The 22,249-nt window shown below is 39.1% G+C and overlaps 1 protein-coding gene across 2 annotated transcripts in view; it reads right to left on the bottom strand.

The window, feature by feature from the left end:
• LOC124605066 (ATP-dependent helicase brm-like) overlaps positions 1 to 22,249 on the bottom strand; it is a 231,433-nt gene that overhangs the window by 128,186 nt on the left and 80,998 nt on the right. For both annotated transcript variants that reach the window (XM_047136532.1, XM_047136531.1), the window contains exons 11-12: positions 14,296 to 14,463; positions 2,515 to 2,650 (exon numbers count right to left, since the gene is read on the bottom strand). In XM_047136532.1, coding sequence (XP_046992488.1) covers positions 2,515 to 2,650; positions 14,296 to 14,463 — 304 coding nt within the window. The remainder of the gene's footprint in view (positions 1 to 2,514; positions 2,651 to 14,295; positions 14,464 to 22,249) is intronic.

The following is a 22,249-nucleotide window of genomic DNA, read 5'->3' as shown; positions in this document are numbered from 1 at the left end:
TTAAGTTAAAAGTTACTAAAAATGTTTTTCCACTCAATTATTCTTTCGTCACTAACAATAAGTCACAGTTACAAAACAGCATAGAATACCACAGAAGTTTCTTGGTTCTGCTGTCTGCTTTCATTATGACTTCCATGGCGCGACCAACAAGTACTTGTCGGTGCCATTCGACCACCGTGTCTACAGTCTTCTCACTATAAACTTCAGACCTGCACACACAGGCAGGTGACGCGCAGTAGGTAGGGTTCCTTTCTCCCCATTCACATCTAAAATATTGTGTGCTTGAGATGGTGGAAGGTCGAGTGGTTCTAGAATTTATGCCAAAATTCTTGAAGCACTACAAGTGGTATGTGGCATGCACTAGCGCACCAACTTTGGCAATGGGGTGACGTGCATGGCATGCAGGAGACAAAGCGGAGGCCAACGTGAGTTGAGCAATGGAGCGACGTAACGGATTCTCTTGGACTCAATGCGTACAGAATTATGCAGTCAGCAGTAACCGCTGGTCCACCTTGTATCATTGCGACCACAAAGTACATGGACCTTACAGGTCACGAAGACTGTTACAGGTTTCATCTGCTCATGCGTCCTTTGTTTACCTGTGGTTATGCGATCGGACAATGAGCTCAATCACTGAGGAGTATACACCCTCAAGAAACAGTGTTCGAGCAGAACTATTGTGCAGTGGCTGTTTCTGCGATCACATGATAAACTATGCACAGACTTTTGCCATTAGAAAATATTGTTAAGTGGTAGTGTATTCCTTTACGGTAAATAATGTGCAGACAAATTCTTTGTCAATTACAGTCACACCAGACTACAAACTGATCACAGTGCATGGGTGTGGCGATAAAGCCAGCCCATTGCACCACTAACTAGCAAGCAGTGATCCTACACATTCCCACTTCACTCACTTCAGCGTCCGAGACATAAGTTATTATGATCTATCTACCAGCAATAACAATCCATTGTGAATTACTGACTTTTCTCTACCAGGGATCTAATGCAAGTCACTCGAAAATGTTATGAATTTCATCGCAACTAGGATTCAATTTCCAAATTGTTCAATATTTATTCCTTAAAATCAGTATTTTTCTCAAAGTGGGGCTCATTAAAATCAAATTTCAGTAACCTTGCTCTTATGGCAATTTCAGTGGGACTGACAGAAATATAATTACATGTGCAAATTCCTTAAAAGGTGGTTCATTAATACAGGGTTCTACTGTTATCATGTGAAGTCTACTACAAAGTTTCAACAACCAGGATTTAATGAGGAATCTAGGAATATACTGCATTGCTGTAGGATTATGAAGACAAGGTTGGACAAGCTATGTGTGCAGAGGTATTTAAGCAGTCATTCTTCCCATGCTACATGCATGAACAGAATGGGAAGAAAGCCCAATACGCAGTACATTTGGAGGTATCCTCTCTGCCTCACACTACACAGTGCTTTGCAGAGTATGGGTGCGGATGAAGGTGTAGACCATCACATTAATCTGGCTTCTAAGCCTGTTTTTTCCAGACATTTAAGCCAACACTTACTCCTTAAACTGTCTAATGTTTTCCTGCGAACAGCAGTCAACACTGTTAATTGATAGTGCACTACTGTACCTACTGGTTTCCATTAGTGAACAGATGACACTGTTCTGGATCTAGGTTATATTGATTCATGGATTGGCTACAGCTCAGTTGACATTTGGTTCAACTGATGCAACAGATTCCTGAAATAGTAACAGTGCACCAACATGAATTATTTCTGGAACTGATATCTTCCTGGCAAAATTTCTGACACATTTGTGAATTTCAGTAGCCTCTCGGTATAATGTAATGTGATAACTGAACTTAAGAGATAAACTGAATACGAATAAAAAGGAGGACACATGTCTTGTCACTCAATATACATGTTACCCATTGTTTAATTTCTAAATACCCCTGTTTTTGGCACCTCCAGCATCAAAGAGCAGTAACATTTACAGAATATTATATCAAACACTGGTATTAAGCATCAATTAATCATCACTATTACTCTCTTACCTTATCATACACTTTAGAGATTCTCTTGCATACCTTGCTGGGCAAGCACTACTATGAGAAATAATATGGGAGGCAATGGCTCAGGAATAGTTTAGAATGTGGTTTCACAACAAAAATCTTAAAAAAAAAAAAATGAGTATGAGTTCCGGTATGGTACACAGTTTCACCTTGTCAGGGATATTCAAATCAGTGCACACCCAACTGCCAGATGAAAATGATATTCTGCCGGATCCCCCCCCCCCCCCCCTCCCCGCCCCTCCATTCTACCCCACACATATACTCACACGTTCACTTGCTGGATTTACTATGATCATGTATGTGGTTATCTGCATATTCTAAGCAGGTATCACTGTAAAAGCAAATACAGTTCTACTGACAGGTTGCTATTATCTAACTGTCCACTTTTTTCTATGGCTGGCTATACACTTATTTTCTGTGGTTTTATTACATAATATTACAATTGGTACAAAAATTACTTACCTGTAGTATGTTTGTTCTTCAGTGTAATTCTTGTATTCATCATCTTCAGCTTTGGCTTTCTCAATTACAGCACGTGCTCTCTCCTCTTCTGACATACTGTCACCAAATTCTTTTCCCCTTCGGTTCTTTGTTGTATCTGAAAATCCCAAATTACAAATATCATTCGTAGTGCAAATTTACAAAGTTAATAGCTCACAGTATGAATATATATTAAAACAAAGAAAAAAAAACAGAAGAAGAAGAAGAAGAAGAACTAGATCAAAAGATAAGGCTTTCTTTTTATGAAATTTTAGACTTCGTCCTTCTCCTGGTTTGAGACCACAAAAAAACTGGAGCATACAACATAAGCCTAACTTGATTGTTTAAGTTGATCACTCCATGCCTTAATACTGCAACATCAGTGCCACAACTTGAAAGGTGATTTACATTTATTTATTTATTTATTTCATATTCCATAGATCAGGCAGTGAGTGAATCACAAGGATATGGAACATGTAATATTGCACAGGATTCAAATACAACTTTCATGACAGTTAACGAAATAATGCAAATAAAACATCAATTACAGAACATATACAAACTTAATGCAATACGAGGGGCGTTTGAAAAGTCCGTGTAAAAATAAAAACTACTTACGTGTTTGGGGTAAACCTTTTTAATTTTTCAACATAGTCTCCTTTTAGACTTATACTTAGTCTATCACTGTTCTAATTTGTTGATCCCTTCCAAATAATAGGAAATGTCCAAGTCTGCAAAATAGCTATTAGTTGCTGCAATCACCTCCTTGTTTGAATAAAATCTTTGTCCCGCCAGCCATTTCTTCAAATTGGGGAACAAATAGTAGTCTAAGGGAGCCAAGTCTGGAGAATAGGGGGGATGTGAAACAAGTTGGAGTCCTATTTTCATTAATTTTGTGACCACAACTGCTGAGGTGTGTGTTGGTGCATTGTCGCGATGGAAAAGGACTTTTTTGCGGTCCAATCGCCGGCGTTTTTCTTGCAGCTCGGTTTTCAAATGGTCCAATAACGATGAATAATATTCACCTGTAATAGTTTTTCCCATTTCCAGATAGTTGATGAGGATTATCCCTTGTGAATCCCAAAAGACAGTCGCCATAACCATTCCGACTGAAGGAATGGTCTTCGCCTTTTTTGGTAACCCACTGTTTAGATTGTTGTTTGGTCTTTGGAGTATAGTAATGTATCCATTTTTCATCTACAGTGACGAAACGATGCTTAAAATCCTGCAGATTCTTCCTGAACAGCTGCAAACCATCATTGCAACACTTCACACTGATTCTGTTTTTGGTCAAGCATGAGCAATCGCGGAACCCATCTTGCAGATAGCTTTCTCATGTCCAAATGTTTATGCAAAATATTATGTACCCGTTCATTCGAGATGCCCACAGCACTAGCAATCTCACGCACCTTTCGTGGATTTTATCAATGATTTCTGGAGTCATAACCTCCACAGGGTGTCCAGAACGTTCAGCATAACTTGTATCATGTGGATATATGGCCACTCCGAAAATTTTGAAACTACTTATAAACTGCTCTAATCGAAGGTGCAGAGTCACAGTAATGTTTCCCAAGCTTCTCTTTAGTCTCCTGAGACATTTTGTCTTTCAGAAAGTAATGTTTAATCACCACACGAAATTCTTTTTCATCCATTTTTTGACAATTACTTGACTTCCTTGATTCACACGAATGCCAAACACAAAGAAATAGATCAATATGGCTGAAACTTGGTGTGCGTTCTTTCCAAAGATGCTACTAACTAAACATGACCTCGATACGTGCCAGTGGTGCCATCTCTTGGACTTTGCGCGGACTTTTCAAAAGCCCCTTGTATTGCGTTCCACAGTAGAAGGATGAGAAATATATACAGGAAGCAGGATCATGCTAAACATTACAATAAATAAATATATGAATAGAAAAATCCAATTTTCACTTGTCTATGATAGTGCCCAAATTAATATGAGAAATTTCAACATACTTAAGAAGGCAATAAAGTTGAAAAATGTGATACAGACATTGTAGATTACACTGTTCTTGAGTGGAGCAATGTAATCACATTAAAATAGAATTCCATAAAATTAACCAAAACTAGTTGCACAACAACTGTAAGGTACCATAAAAAAAGTTTCCTCTATTAGGAACTCATTGAGAATTCATTTGAATTTGGACAACTGTTTATAAAGACATTTAATATATAATAGGAGTGCATTAAACAGCTTAATGCTCGGGTAATAAATGTCTTTTTGAACAGATTAAGGCTTGTCAGCTCAATATGCAGACTGTTCGAGGTTCTTGTGTTGTAGTTGTGATGTCTTCTGCTGTGTTTGTACACAAGAAAGTTACTATAGAAAACAATCAACTAGAACAAAATATACTGGGATTTGATGGTTAAGGATCCTTAGAAACAGGTACCTGCAAGAATGCCTCTGGTGAGCACCACTTATTATTCTAATGGCCTTTTTCTATTTGTCATTTTTTTGCACGTGAAAATTCTTTTTGCGAGAGGTTGATTCCCCTAGAATATAATCGCATTTTACATTAATGACTGACAGTAGCCAAAGTAAGACGTCTTAATGGTATCTGCTTCACCAATTGAAACAATAAACCATAGTGCAGATGATGCTGAGAAGTCTTTTAAAAAGATGAAGAATGTGGGTTGACCAATTACATCTGCTGTCTATGTAAGTAGCCAGGAATGATATATCCTCAACTATCTGTATCGACTGATCGCTATACTTTATGCAAATTTCTTCAAGGCTCCTTTGTGGTGATAGAACCTCATACAATGGGTTTTATCTGCAGTGAATGAGACATCATTTGAAGAAAAACAGTTTATGAATTCAGTGAAAACTTTGTTCACAGTTTGTCAAAGAGGATTGTTGTGGTATCATCTGTGAAAAAGATAAATTTACTCTTTGTATTGGAACGAGGTAGGAGCTCATTAATGAAAGTAAGAAATATCTGTATATCTGAAATAGAGCCTTGTGGCACACCACAACTTAAGGTGCTCCACTCAGAGGAAGCACGTTCTCCAAATAAGCCATTCCACATTACAATGTGCTTTCAATAATTTATATTTGATTGAAGCCATAAACTGACAGTACCTGTTAAACCACACTACTCTGTCTTTTTCAAAGGAATTTGATGGTTTACACAATCGAGGGTTTCGAGATCACAAAAATACCCAGAGGTGACTTTTTTTGCTGATGGCTTCCAAAACTTGATTGGTAAAAGAGAAAATTGCTTGTTTGGTAGAAAAACCAGCATGAAACCCGAGGATATTGTGAAAAGTTTAGGCAATCAATAATCATTCTGTGCACCAGTTTTTCCAAGAATTTTTGAAAAGATAGTTAATAGGGTGTTTGGGTGATGACTTGCGACATTTCTTTTATCACCTTTCTGAAGAGTAGTACATATCACTATAGCTAATTTTTGTCTATCAGGGACAATTTCATCCTGCTGACATGTATTGCATATGTTACATATGTCTAGACTTATGGATTTACAAAAATATATTAATACTTTATTAGAAATATAATCGATAACAACAGACTTTTTTGTTTTTAATTGACTTAATTACACTTTCAATCTCATTTACTGTAACATGGGATACTGAGGTTTGCACCATTCTACTGGGGTACTGAGGTTCGCACCGTTCTACTGCTAACAGCTTTCTGTAGAAGACCCATTTCTTCATCCGCACATCGTTTAGAGCCAACCTTCTCTGCTGCTGTCAAAAATGTTTGATATTTCTGCAACCATTTCAGGTTTCTTTACAATACTGTTACCTTGTTTAATTTCTATGCATATCACATTCTCCATTTTCCTGTTAGTTTCCCTCTTTATCACATTCCAAATTATTTTTATTTTGTTTTCTGATTTCTGAACTTTAAATTTTATGCATGCACTCTTAGACTTATTTATTACCTTTTTAGGGTGCTACATTAAAGTTTGTAATGTTGCTGCTTCTTTGGGTCACTAAGGTAGCTTCAAAGAGCATCACAAATTCATTTTAAAACATGTTACACTTTTTGCTTACACCTGTTTCACTGAAAACTGGACTCCACTCTATCTCTTGCAGGCTGTAGTTGAAATTTTTAAGGTCCTCATCATTCATTTCCTAAAAGGATTCCAAGAATATAAAGAACCGTTGCATTAATAGATGTCAGTGAGTGTAAGTAGTTGACCATAATGTTCAGAAAGGCCATTAACAACTGGGCATACACTGACACTGTTGACTCTTGATCTTATCAATCAGACTTTGACAGTTATCACTCACATTTGTCGGAAACTCTACTACTGTCATCATGTTAAAAACCTCAGCTAGATGTTCGAAATCCACTTTACTACTGCTCTCATTAAGAAAACAGACATTAAAATCGCCAGAAATTATTGAATTCTTGGGTTTGGAGGACATTAGGAATAAACGAGTATCTAGCGACCTCAGGAATACATCTATGTTCCCTGTAGAATCTCTATAAAGTGCTAACACTACAACTGACAAATCATTTATATTAAACTCTACTCCACAGATTTCAATATGTTGCTCTGTACAGTGGCTCTTTAAATCTAATGCTCTAAATGTCACGTTATTTTTTGCATAAATGCACCACCACCTTTCTCCAAGATAGTTCTGTCTCATTGTGCTGCTAGACAGTAACCATCCAACTGCACCATTTCAACAACATCTCTTGTATGGTGTTCACTAAAACATAATACAAGATCATTGTTAATAATGTCATCATCTCTGATGATAAACACTTCATTTTTCACAATATTATGAAAAGAAAAGTTGCCATTCACCATTTAGAGGAGATGCTGAGTCACAGATAGACGCAACAGAAAGACTGTCACAAATAAGCTATCGGACAACATGGCCATCATCAAAAATAGACAGCAAACAAACACACATTCACGCAAATGCAACTCACACACACCTGACTGCAGTCTCTGGCAACTGAAGGCACAGTGTGGCTTCAGTTGTCAGAGACTGCAGTCAGGTGTGTGAGTTGCATTTGTGTGTGTGTGTGTGTGTGTGTGTGTGTCCACACACACGCACACGCACACCAGTGGGTGTCTGTCGCCAATTTCTGACAAAGGCCTTGCTGGCCAAAAGCTTATTTGTGACAGTCTTTTTGTTGGGCTTACCTGTGACTCAGCAGTGAGTGGCAACTTTCCTTTTCATAATACTGTTATATTCCACTCTGGATTTTCCATTGCTTGACTTAATTTTTCACTATTTATGTGATCAACATTTTGTCTAATAAACCATATATATTGGCATTATGTAGTGTAGCTAGTGTGTCACTGGCTGAGAATTTTACTGTACTAAAAAAACATCACTCTTGTCCTACTGTTGTATTGTTTTACAAAGCAGGCATTTTGTGTTTGGTTTTGATTTCTGTCATTGACAGGTATGGCCTGTGTAGCACAAAACCACACATTCAGTTTATTGTTATCTACTTCTTGGATCCATATTATTACTAAGTCCTTCCCCAATATGTTAATGTGTAGACCGTGGGTTGTGTGAAAACTTCTTCCTGCGCAGCTTGTGTTGACAAAAGTTACATTTTTAAATCTTGTGCATGCATTTTTGATCTCTCTATTTGCACTTTGCTCCTCTTTTTTTACATATGACCAATCTGGTAAGTGATGACGATTTCGGAGAAGATGTTCACATCTGAGCTTCTCAGCTCATGCAGTTTTCTTTAGAGTGAGATCACTAGGTCTTCTGTTTTGTTTCTTGCAAAATTGTTTGTTCTCGCTAAGAGCACACAGGATGAAACAGCTAAAAGGGAAGCAAACTGTGGACAAAATATATTATCATCCACAAGACTTATGTCTGACTTAATGACTCATATCATTTTAATACCTCATACATCCAATATTATAAAATCAGTTTGTGCAGTTATACAAGTAAATAAAAACTATGTCTTTCGATTTCCATGTAAGATATTGTATCTGGTAGAGGGGTTTACAATTTTGCCTCCCTTTTTATCAAATTTTGTTAACTAACAAATGGGACTGTTCAAGTAGTTTTATGCAGACGTAATTTTATTTTTTAATTTTACTTTCTTACAATTATATACAGGCAGTTTACTTTCATTTTGTCTGTGTGCTCGTTTGTGTCTTCTTCGAATTAACAGGGTATCAGAGCACATATCCCCATTTTCTACACATTTTATCGCTCCCTGTGTCATAATAAAGAGTGGTTACTTTTTTTTTTTTTCAGGGTGTACACGTAGACAAGGAAAAAAAATTCCTGGCTTTTTTCCCAAACTTCCCGGTTAAAAATACACTTTCTCCTGGCTGAAAATACACTTTTTACGTGTTAAGTGACAGTATACATTTCGTCGGAACTGTAAAACTTATCAATCCTTTGAATGGTTAAGGATTTACAGACCGGCGTAGAATTTCCCGCACTTTAGAGAACAAAACTCTGGGAATAAAACACGTTATGGAAAGATTTTTGATGAGCAGCAACGTGTACACTGCATATTTTTGTATTACGAAAGTATAAGTTCAAATTCCACCAAACACCACATGTTCTTTTCTGAAGCATTGAAATCAAGATTGCGATACGCTTTTGTATGCCAGTCATACCTCATGTCACGTGATCTGCCAGCCGATGACAGCAGATATTCAGAGCATAGTACATGTGATGTAGTCAGCCAACAGCAACATCACTATTAAGTAGCGCAAACACACAAATAGGAAAAGTTAATAGTTCAAATTAATATACACAGAGTTGCCACAAGAAGAGAATAGCTCTCACATATAATATTAGTCTCAAAAGTTTAATAAGGTGCAAGAGAAGCTAAGCTTTTGCATATAATGTTGATCTTTTTTTTGTGTGTTATACCTTAAGATACATCACACAAATGTGCCAGTAAAATTTTTAACGACGACATAAATGTCTGATTTTCTGGGCTTGAAAGTCTTCTAAACGAGTGTCTCAAAGAGTTGATTTTTAAATGAGAGTCAAACACTCCGTGACTTAAGAAATTCGCCATACTTTCTCGCACATAGTTCATTTTGCATAAAAGGAAATTTACTTTGAAAGTCACGCTTTTCAAACAACCATTCCCAATATTTTTTTGTGACCTGTTAGAAATAGGTTCTTTTCAGCAGTTGCCAGAGAGAGTCAGATAACAGGCGTCACTGCACTTGTGCAGCTACAATGACGCAGGAAGCCTGTATGTTTGTGTGTGTAAAACATTAAAAGATCGTACATTATGTCATAAAAGAAACAAGACATTAGAGCATACTCCAGGAGTCAGAATTTCGTGGACCATACTAAAATGCATAATTAGGCTTAAAGTGCACATTCATATGTTCACATTCAGAAGTATATTTTCTTGGAATACCAGTACTGTAATATCTCATGTTTGGTTCTTTATTATCGCCTAATGCCATACATGCTAAAAGATGAAAACGTGCACTTGAAATGCAGCGAACAGTTGAAACTAGCCAATAGTATGGAATTAAACACTTCGTTTCAATAAACTGACTGTCTCAGTGGAAAATATTAATAAAAGCCAAATTTCTTTAGCAATCCGATGAAAAAAACTTCATTGTTCTGCAAGGTGATGAATGCTTGACTGTCAGAAAGGCGGAAATAAAATAAAATCTGAAACTAGTAATGAATTTTAGCCTTCCATAATTATATGAATGTATTTTAATTTACTTGACAGCTAACGGCCACAGAAATCTGTTTTATTTTCATTTGACGTGAGAGCAACAAATGAAGAGGAAACAGCAAAATCGCTAAACGTAAACATGGGCCACTACAACTCAAGTCTGCTCTGGGCATCAGCCCCGGATCTACGATATTTCTGAACCAGGGCAATACTAGATAGTGGTGCCCTACCCTCCCTCGAGCGTTTGAGGTAGGATGCCAAAAATTTTAAAAACTGACTTTTCAAAAATATGTCCACTTCGTAGCACTCATCTTTCTAAAGAGCCTGGTACATAAAACGTATTTGTTCAAGAAAATGTAAGATATGTTATTTGGTCTTAAGTGTGCCAAAGTGCAGTGCCACACCTCTTCACACAGCCCTGTTCCATCGCACGTCACTGTATTTCGCTCTGTGGAATTCAAATGTGTAATATTTTTTAACGGATGCCATCAAACTATATGCAGGAGAGTGGAAACTGAAATGTCCTGTGGTGCCTCTCCTGCGCCCTGTCAGCCAGCTTGATATCCTGCCCATCTTTTTTTTATAAAACACCCCTCACTATTAAAACTGGATGGGATTATTTGTAACCAGGAGAACAAGTACTTTCCAGAAAACTTGCACTCTTTATTGCCTATTAGCTAATAACTTGCCGTTTTGTGAGAGATAAAATTAAATATAGGATACATAAAACCAGTAAAGACAAGAGACAAGCAAGACAGTACACATTTCTTCAATCCTTAAGTCCAAGCATTTTTTTCTCTCTAATCTTGCTACAGCTTTACGTGGCACGCTTTTATTTCTGGGAAAGAATCTATTACCTCATCAGAGTTTGTCAAATGTTTTTCTACATGAAAAAATGAAATGTCGTTGTCTAACACTAAAAAAGCTGTTAACAGAAATAGTACCCAAGACTGGTGTGGTTTCTCGATCTGATTACATGTATTTTGTCAATGTCTGCTAGATAAAATGAAAAATAGGTCTGTCTAATATTGCAGCAATTGTAACAAACACCAAATAAAAAGAGTCTGTTTTGGCACAAATGGTCATTTTATAACACAACAGAATATAATTCACGAAGTACCAATATCAAATGCCTACTAAAAGCAAAAATCTTTATGTTAGGAAATAGTTTCACATTTCATTCATACACTCCAGCTTCCCAAGCACGAGATCGGAAAGTAGTAGCACAAAATTTTTATATAAATTTGGAATCATCATAGTGTGATGTCCCCGTTTCTTCTCCTTCCTTGTACTAACAAACAACCTTGTCATCAGTCATCACTAATTCTGTAACTATTCCTGCCATTGTCAAAGCTTATTCTTCCGTTGACTTCACTAGCCATTCCACAATCACCAGTTTAGGTATCACACGTTTATTCTCTGGTTAGGCATTATTATGTGTTCGGACATGTTTTCCATGCTACTCCCAGAAAAGAACTTATGCAGCTGCTAGCTGGGGAATGTACAACTGGCACTTATTAGTGTAGCAATCTGGCCAAAAATTTTCTGTCAAAATTTCATTTTCTTGGATGGGCTGAGAAGATAATATGTAATCTTTCTTACCTGTTACTCCTGTTAGTCTATTTTCACTCTGGTAGTTTGAATCTATGGATTTCGCTCATAATTATAACAACGCTGATCATTCGCAAATCCAGTCGACCACATAAAAAGCGACTGGCATTCACCCATTTGGCTTTATTCCGCTCAGCTTGCATAGCCCCACCCCCTTTAGTCTGCAGGAAAATTTGTTTATAGACGCGATGGGGATTCCCCTGGCGGAGACATCACATACACTATGCACACATTCAAAAATCAACTTATGAGTCATTCAGAAATCAACTTAGAAAGTGTTCAAAAACCAACAGGGATACATTTCAAAATCATATGAATAATCGATAGACCAATGTGCGCTGGATGCTATGCGCTTTGTGAAACAAGGTTTTTTTCCCCCTCAAGAATATCAATTGCTCAAGTGTATGGGACGTGTGCCAAATGGGACTAACAGGGGATATTGAATGAATACTGAGAAGGGCAGTATGAATGGTCATGCATTTGTTTAATCCATGGGAGAGCGTCACAGTGATACTGGGGAACTGAACTGGAAGACTCTAGAAGAACATACATAAACTATTCCGAGAAAGTCTATTAACAAAGTTTCAAGAGTCAGCCTTAAATGATTATTCTAGGAATATACTACAACCCCCTATGTATTGCTCAAATAGAGATCATGAGGATAAGATTAGAATAACTTCTGCACACACAGAGGCATTCAAACAATTTTCCTTACATGCTCATTACCTAAATGGAACAGGAAGAACCCCTAATAACTGGTGCAATGGGACATAGCCTCAGCCACACACCTCATGGTTGGTTTGCAGAGTATAGATGCAAATGCATATCATGAATTTAAATTCAATGTTGGTGAAAATAAAGCCTTGAGGAATCATCCAATCATCAGTAATCATTAAATCAATCATTCAACTAGTGATTCTAACAAAGGAACGTCCCATCGCACATCCCTCAGATTTAGTGGTAAGCTGGCCCATTGGATAGCCTGTCAGAAACCGAACACAGATTAAGCATGAAAAGAGGAAGAAGATGTACTGAAATATAGAAAAAAGAAGAAAAATAGGAAAAGTGAACGGTCCAGACTTAATATGTGCAATATCGAGTAACATTTATTGCCACTGAGTTGGGGTTGTGTGGTCATGGTGTCGGACTGTGACGGGGCAGATCTTGGTTCAAATCTCACTTGATCCCATTTTTTTTTCTTTTTTTTCCTTCTTCACAAAATTACAAACTTCCTATCCCATCATTGACATGCCTGTTCGCTGTATTCAAATTTGTATATGTGTTGTGGTGTAATGTCAATTTGCAACAACGGTGTGTAATGAAGAGACCTCCAGACATACATACCTCTTATTTGCTCTACACACATACCACATGTTAAGCCTCTTGCATTTCATTTTGGAAGTTTTGACTCCAGGATTTCCTTAGTTGTAACACAGTTCACACCCGTTTATTTGTTGTTTTAATTTCTGCGAGAGGTCTACGCACATCTTGCCAGCTCTCACTATTCATCACAAAACATGAGTCATGTGGTAAGAATATATTACCGTCGCAAGTAAATGTGATGTATAGTGACAGCAGGTGAGGTGCTGCATAGACCTCTCACAGAAATGAAAAACAACAAATGAACGGGTGAGAACTATGTTAAAACGAAGGAAATTCTCGAGTCAAAACTTTCAAAATGGAATGCAAGAGGCATAACATGTGGTACCTGTGCAAAACAAATAGGAGGTACATACATCTGGAGGTCCCTTTGTTACAATGTTACAAGTTCCTGTCGCACACTGACATTACACCACAACACACACACAAATCTGAATACAGCGAACATCAATGAGCGAGTGGAAAGTTCATAATTTTGTGTGTGTGTATGTGTGTGTGTGAGAGAGAGAGAGAGAGGGTGGGGGGGATTAAAAAAAATAAAAATTAATAAAAATAAAAAGTTGGAACCGAGTGAGATTTGAATCCGAATCCCTCCCCTCCATCGCACTCCAACACCACGACCCCACAACCACGACACAACGGCCATTAGTATTGCTCGATATTGAACATATTAATATCGAACCGTTCACACTGTCTATTTTTTCTTCTTTCTTCCGCAGTTTAGTACACCTGCTTCCTGTTTTTATGCTTGACCTGTGTTTAGTTTGTGACGGGCTATCCAGTGTATCCAATAGGCTAACTAACCGCTACATCTGAGGGAGTGCGATGGGGAGTTTCTTTTGCAAGATCCTGGTAAAAAAACAGTGCACGCTTAACAGACAAAATTAAGACTTCAAGTATCAATTCATGCCATAGCTTACCCCCCGTGCGCGCGCGCGCGAGAGAGAGAGAGAGAGAGAGAGAGAGAGAGAGAGAGAGAGAGAGAGAGAGAGAGAGAGAGAGAGGGGGGGGGGGGATAGAGAGACGGGGGGTGAAGGGAGAGATGGTGGTGGTGGTGGTGGTGGTGGTGGTGGTGGGGGGAACGGGGGGGGGGGGGGGGGGGTAGCAATAGTCTAATCACTATCAAAGCTTACCAGTTAGTCCTTCATCTCCTTCATCGCTGGAGCCTGAGTAATCCTCTCCATCTTCTCCTCCTTCGTCTTCATGGTCACTATCGTAAATTACCTGCCATCCAGGGTTAACCTGCAGCCATGAGAGCAGGTTTCTGGTTACAGGTGCCGACTCTCCTCGTAAAATCTTGCCTGTGAAATTTATGACAGGAAAATTACATATGACTAAAATACTTCTCACCTTCTATCATTTGGCTTCATAGTGGAAATGACTCTAGGTTACACTAAAAATAACAGCTATTCCCATAATTTAATGATGAACTGCAGAGAGCTACGTGCCATGCTTTGTTATTTAATAATTCAAAATTGCAATCTAATTTATAAATTCAAGCATAATCAATCTTTCTTCTCCTAACTGCTAATGTTCGATGAAGAAGAGAATAAAAAGAGACAGAGAACTCACTCGCCTATTACAAAATTAGATGAAGGAAACAATTATTGTGCTGTAGAACAATTCTCAATACATATTGCTTGAAGTTATGGAAGAATATAATATGAAACATAATCAAAATCTGAACTCATCCACTTTTGAGCACATATTTAACAATCACTTGTAAAAGGTTACACAGAATACAAATGTAGATGGTCAGTCAATGACTGCATCAGCTCTGAATACTCAAACCAAATGTCTTATTATGTTACAATTTTCGCACAATTCACTTCTCTACATTTGCCTATTGTCCCAAAACAGCTTTGACACAGCTATATCATTTTGTGTTCTCTGTAAACAATTATCTGATAATTTAAAAATATTAATAATAATTGTAGCAATAATAATATTAATAATAACAATAATAATAATAATAAATAACAGTCGAATTGAACACATCCACTCTTTGCTGCTTGTGCATATAGCTGTAGATATGGTCTATTAGATGATACAGCATTCATACACTATGATGTAGAATGGGGAAAAAGAAACATAGAAATAATTATGTTGGGAGACAGATAAAAGCTCTATTACAATGTTCCACCAACCACAACATAAAGACTGCCATTTCTGCCTGATGTCAGTGAGTCAAATAAACAAATATACATCAACTGTTGTGTCAGGCACAGTAAATTGAGAACATAAGCCTATGGTATAGTTTGTTCAAGAATATTTGGGTATAATATCCCGTCAACATCAAATTCATTAGGGATGGAGCACAAGATCAGATTAAGGAATGTTCGGGAAAGGAAATTGGGTGAACATTGTCAAAGAAACCATCCCAGCATTTGACTTAAGCGATTTAGGAAAATCATGGAAAATGTAAATCTGGATGGCTGGACAGGGATTTGAACTGTCAACCTCCCAAATATAAGTCCAGTGTCTTTTTTTAACTGAGACAGCGTTATTAAATTTATTAAAGAAGGATGTTCCATATGTAACAAGGGAATACCTTTCCTTTATTTGAATGAGTGGTGTCTGTTTCTTCGAAATAAGACACCACGCAGATTCCACAGCTGTGAAACACTATGTGTAAATGGAAGGGGGATCACTGCTGTCAGCTGCAGTGGGACTTTAAGCGGAATCAGTGGCAACAAGGGAAAATTTGTACTGGACTGGGATAGGGGGTGCTCAGTGTGAGTGTGGATCGGCCATGAGGCATGCCGAGATAGTCCGTGCTGTTGCAATAACGCTGTGTCCCAGATGGCGCAGTGGTTACCGCAGCTGCCTAGTGATGAGGGGATTCCGGGTTCGCATCCTGGTCTGATGCACATTTTTCCTCATCACCAATGATTCTGCTTTAATGTCCCATTGCAGCTGACAGCAGTGATCCCCCTTCCATTTACAAGTATCTTTCCATTTAGGAAATAAAAATATGCCTATGTAACACCTACGGTGGGATGCCCTTTTTGTATTAAATGTTTTACCTCAGTGATCAGGGGATACCTGGTTCGCTCAGTAGAAGTAAAAATGATACTGGTGATGAGTTGTATCAGCTATGAAAAGCTGATGACCAAACTGAAAACAGAAACTGTTTTCTATGAAACTCATCTTGTTCAGTTTTCTCATACACAGAAGTCAGCAGACAGGAGAGCTGAGGATAGTGCTACATTCTTGAACTTCTCAAAGGCGTTCTATAAAGTGTGAGTGTGAGTGTGTGTGTGTGTGTGTGTGTGTGTGTGTGTGTGTGTGTGTGTGTTTGTTTGTTTGGTACATACGGGCACTCAACAGTGAGGTTATCAGCAACGTTACATGCATTAAGAGAGACAACTGTGGAAAAAATTATTAAAATGTGATCATACATGCTAAGACAATGGGAAAGAATAAAAGATGCTAAACAGGAGACTAAATCGCAAGCACAATGACAATGGAGCTAACAGGAAGGCACATGAAAATGTCATTGGCTGCCCACTTACGTAAAATACGGGTGAGCCAGTCACACTGTGAACACACAATAACCCTGGGTTCGGTGTGGGGCGGCAGTGTGGTGAGTGGACTGCTGTAGCCTGTTGTGGGGTTGTGTACCACTGAGGGTCGCAGCGGAGACAAAGCCTCTCCATCATTTCTAGGTCCCCAGTTCAATAAATACATACATACATACATAAGTAATCTGGAAAAACTGTGAAGCTGATCATAGATGATGGCATTGTATGTAAAAAAACTGCAACACCAGATGTAATGCAATGGAGAGAGACCTGCATAGGATTAATGCTTGGTGCAAGGATGGTCAGCTGAAAATGTTAATGAATGTGTTGTATTGTGCGTAAATAAATGGAGAGACCCATTATTGTTTAGTTGCACTATTGGCAAAAAAACTTAGAACTACTTAAACCTAACTAACCTAAGGATATCACATACATCCATGCCCGATGCAGGATTCGAACCTGCGACCATAGCGGTTGCGTGGTTCCAGACTCTAGCACCGAGAACCGCTCGGCCACTCTGGCCGGCAAATGACTGTCGGTCTGGGACTCTTTGTCGAGTAATATTAACGGAGTGGAAATACAGGATCCGAAGACGAGCAGTCTGTTTCATCATGTTTGTCTATTAAGAGTGAGAACCTCAAAAAAAAAAGTTATTATCTTACTTCAGTGATAGCCTCTACAAGAGAGAAGATGTGCATCACAAGCAGGTGTTCCGAAAGAGGCAAGCAACACACATCTTTCTCCCACATATATTTTGTGAAATTGCAGTGAAGGTAAAATAAGAGCAACTTGATCTCATAAAGAGGCTTAGCAACAGTCATTTTCCCTTACATCATTTGTGAATGAACCAAGGAGAAAGAAATCTTAGGATTCAACATCCCACAGACAAGGAGGTCATTGGTGTTGTGGTCTTCAGTCCTGAGACTGGTTTGATGCAGCTCTCCATGCTACTCTATACTGTGCAAGCTTCTTCATCTCCCAGTACCTACTGCAACCTACATCCTTTTGAATCTGCTTGGTGTATTCATCTCTTGGTCTTCCTCTACGATTTTTACCCTCCACCCTGCCCTCCAATACTAAATTGGTGATCCCTTGATGCCTCAGAACATGTCCTACCAACCGAGCCCTTCTTCTAGTCAAGTTGTGCCACAAACTTCTCCCCAATCTTATTCAATACTTCCTCATTAGTTATGTGATCCACCCATCTAATCTTCAGCATTCTTCTGTAGCACATTTCAAAAGCTTCTATTCTCTTCTTGTCCAAACTATTCATCGTCCATGTTTCACTTCCATGCATGGCCACACTCCATACAAATAGTTTCAGTAACAACTTCCTGACACTTAAATCTATACTAGATTTTAACAAATTTCTCTACTTCAGAAATGCATTCCTTGCCATTGCCAGTCTACGTTTTATATCTTCTCTACTTTGACCATCATCAGTTATTTTGCTCGCCAAATAGCAAAACTCCTTTACTACTTTAAGTGCCTCATTTCATAATCTAATTCCCTCAGCATCACCCGACTTATTTCGACTACATTCCATTAAACTCATTTTGCTTTTGTTGATGTTCATCTTATATCCTCCTTTCAAGACACTATCCATTCCGTTCAACTGCTCTTCCAGGTCCCTTGCTGTCTCTGACAGAATTACAATGTCATCGATGAACCACAAAGTTTTTATTTCTTCTCCATGGATTTTACTACCTACTCCGAATTTTTCTTTTGTTTCCTTCACTGCTTACTCAATATACAGATTGAATAACATCGGGGAGAGGCTACAACCTTGTCTCACTCCCTGGCCAACCACTGCTTCCCATTCATGCCCCTCAACTCTTATAACTGCCATTTGTTTTCTGTACAAATTGTAAATAGCCTTTCGCTCCCTGTATTTTACTCCTGCCACCTTCAGAATTTGAAAGAGAGTATTCCAGTCAACATTGTCAAAAGATTTCTCTAAGTCTACAAATGCCAGAAACGCAGGTTTGCCTTTCCTTAATCTAGCTTCTAAGATAAATCGTAGGGTCAGTATTGCCTCACGTGTTCCGATATTTCTACGGAATCCAAACTGATCTTCCACGAGGTCGGCTTCCACTAGTTTTTCCATTTGTCTGTAAAGAATTCGCATTAGTATTTTGCAGCTGTGACTTATGAAACTGATAGTTCGGTAATTTTCACATCTGTCAACACCTGCTTTCTTTGGGATTGGAATTATTATATTCTTCTTGAAGTCTGAGGGTATCTCGCCTGTCTCATTCATCTTGCTCACCAGATGGTACAGTTTTGTCAGGACTGGCTCTCCCAAGGCTATCAGTAGTTGTCTACTCCCGGGGCCTTGCTTCGACTAAGGTCTTTCAGTGCTCTGTCAAACACTTCACGCAGTATCGTATCTCCCATTTCATCTTCATCTACATCCTCTTCCATTTCCATAATATTGTCCTCAAGCACATCGCCCTTGTATAGACCCTCTATATACTCCTTCCACCTTTCTGCTTTCCCTTCTTTGCTTAGAACTGGGTTTCCCTCTGAGCTCTTGATATTCATACAAGTCGTTCTCTTTTCTCCAAAGGTCTCTTTAATTTTCCTGTAGGCAGTATCTATCTTACCCCTAGTGAGATAAGCCTCTACATCCTTACATTTGTCCTCTAGCCATTTTGCACTTCCTGTCGATCTCATTTTTGAGACGTTTGTACTCCTTTTTGCCTGCTTCATTTACTGCATTTTTATATTTTCTCCATTCATCAATTAAATTCAATATTTCTTCTATTACCCAAGGATTTCTACTAGCCTTCGTGTTTTTACCCACTTGATCCTCTGCTGCCTTCACTACTTCATCCCTCAAAGCTACCCATTCTTCTTCTACTGTATTCCTTTCCCCCATTCTTGTCAATTGTTCCCTTATGCTCTCCCTGAAACTCTGTACAATCTCTGGTTCTTTCAGTTTATCCAGGTCCCATATCCTTAAAATACCACTTTTTTGTAGTTTCTTCAGTTTTAATCTACAGTTCATAACCAATAGATTGTGGTCAGAGTCCACATCTGCCCCTGGAAATGTCTTACAATTTAAAACCTGGTTCCTAAATCTCTCTCTTACCATTATATAATCTATCTGAAACCTGTCAGTATCTCCAGGCTTCTTCCATTTATACAACCTCCTTTTATGATTCTTGAACCAAGTGTTAGCTATGATTAAGTTGTGCTATGTGCAAAATTCTACCAGTCGGCTTCCTCATTCATTTCTTGCCCCCAATCCATATTCACCTACTATGTTTCCTTCTCTTCCTTTTCCTACTGACGAACTCCAGTCACCCATGACTATTAAATTTTCGTCTCCCTTCACTATCTGAATAATTTCTTTTATCTCATCATACATTTCGTCAATTTCTTTCTCATCTGCAGAGCTAGTTGTCATATAAACTTGTACTACTGCGGTAGGCGTTGGCTTATTATCTATCTTGGCCACAATAATGCGTTCACTATGCTGTTTGTAGTAGCTTACCCGCATTCCTATTTTCCTATTCATTATTAAACCTACTCCTGCATTACCCATATATGATTTTGTGTTTATAACCCTGTAGTCACCCGACGAGAAGTCTTGTTCCTCCTGCCACCGAACTTCACTAATTCCCACTATATCTAACTTTACCCTATCCATTTCCCTTTTTAAATTTTCTAACCTAACTGCCCGATTAAGGGATCTGACATTCCACGCTACGATCCGTAGAACGCCAGTTTCCTTTCTACTGATAACAACGTCCTCTTGAGTAATCCCCGCCCAGAGATCCGAATGGGGGACTATTTTACCTCTGGAATATTTTACCCAAGAGGACGCCATCATCATTTAACCATACAGTAAAGCTGCATGCCCTCAGGAAAAATTATGGCTGTAGTTTCCCCTTGCTTTCAGCCGTTCGCAGTACCAGCATGGCAAGGCCGTTTTGGTTAGTGTTACAAGGCCAGATCAGTCAATCATCCAGACTGTTGCCCCTGCAACTACTGAAAAGGCTGCTGCCCCTCTTCAGGAACCACATGTTTGTCTGGCCTCTCAACAGATACCCCTCCGTTGTGGTTGCACCTACGGTACGGCTATTTGTATCATTGAGGCACGCAAGCCTCCCCACCAACGGCAAGGTCCATCGTTCATGGGGGGAGGTCATTGGAGACAGAAAACAGCACAGATTGAAGAAATATGAATGTCGTTTGTAAGGGAAACATCCTGACATTTGCCTTCTACAGTTTACAGAAACTACCGGAATGGAACAGGAAAGTGGATAAATAATAGTAACAAACCAAGTAGATTTTGTCACACATTACAAGGCGGCCTGAAGAGTGTAAATACGAGGGCAGTTCAATAAGTAATGCAACACATTTTTTTTCTGAAACAGGGGTTGTTTTATTCAGCATTGAAATACACCAGGTTATTCCCCAATCTTTTAGCTACACAACACTATTTTTCAACGTAATCTCCATTCAATGCTACGGCCTTACGCCACCTTGAAATGAGGGCCTGTATGCCTGCACGGTACCATTCCACTGGTCAATGTCAGAGCCAACGTCGTACTGCATCAATAACTTCTTCATCATCCGCGTAGTGCCTCCCACGGATTGCGTCCTTCATTGGGCCAAACATAAGGAAATCCGACGGTGCGAGATCGGGGCTGTAGGGTGCATGAGGAAGAACAGTCCACTGAAGTTTTGTGAGCTCCTCTCGGGTGCGAAGACTTGTGTGAGGTCTTGCGTTGTCATGAAGAAGGAGAAGTTCGTTCAGATTTTTGTGCCTACGAACACGCTGAAGCCGTTTCTTCAATTTCTGAAGAGTAGCACAATACACTTCAGAGTTGATCATTTGACCATGGGGAAGGACATCGAACAGAATAACCCCTTCAGCGTCCCAGAAGACTGTAACCATGACTTTACCGGCTGAGGGTATGGCTTTAAACTTTTTCTTGGTAGGGGAGTGGGTGTGGCGCCACTCCATTGATTGCCGTTTTGTTTCAGGTTCGAAGTGATGAACCCATGTTTCATCGCCTGTAACAATCTTTGACAAGAAATTGTCACCCTCAGCCACATGACGAGCAAGCAATTCCGCACAGATGGTTCTCCTTTGCTCTTCATGGTGTTCGGTTAGACAACGAGGGACCCAGCGGGAACAAACCTTTGAATATCCCAACTGGTGAACAATTGTGACAGCACTACCAACAGAGATGTCAAGTTGAGCACTGAGTTGTTTGATGGTGATCCGTTGATCATCTCGAATGAGTGTGTTCTTACGCTCCGCAATTGCAGGAGTCACAGCTGTGCACGGCCGGCCCGCACGCGGGAGATCAGACAGTCTTGCTTGACCTTGCAGCGATGATGACACACGCTTTGCCCAACAACTCACCGTGCTTTTGTCCACTGCCAGATCACCGTAGACATTCTGCAAGCGCCTATGAATATCTGAGATGCCCTGGTTTTCCGCCAAAAGAAACTCGATCACTGCCCGTTGTTTGCAACGCACATCTGTTACAGACGCCATTTTAACAGCTCCGTACAGCGCTGCCACCTGTCGGAAGTCAATGAA

The sequence above is a fragment of the Schistocerca americana genome, chromosome 1 (assembly GCF_021461395.2).
Source record: "Schistocerca americana isolate TAMUIC-IGC-003095 chromosome 1, iqSchAmer2.1, whole genome shotgun sequence".
NCBI classification, from domain to species: Eukaryota; Metazoa; Arthropoda; class Insecta; order Orthoptera; family Acrididae; genus Schistocerca; species Schistocerca americana.
Note: the sequence above shows the minus strand (reverse complement) of the source record. Positions and strands in the feature narration are given on the sequence as shown.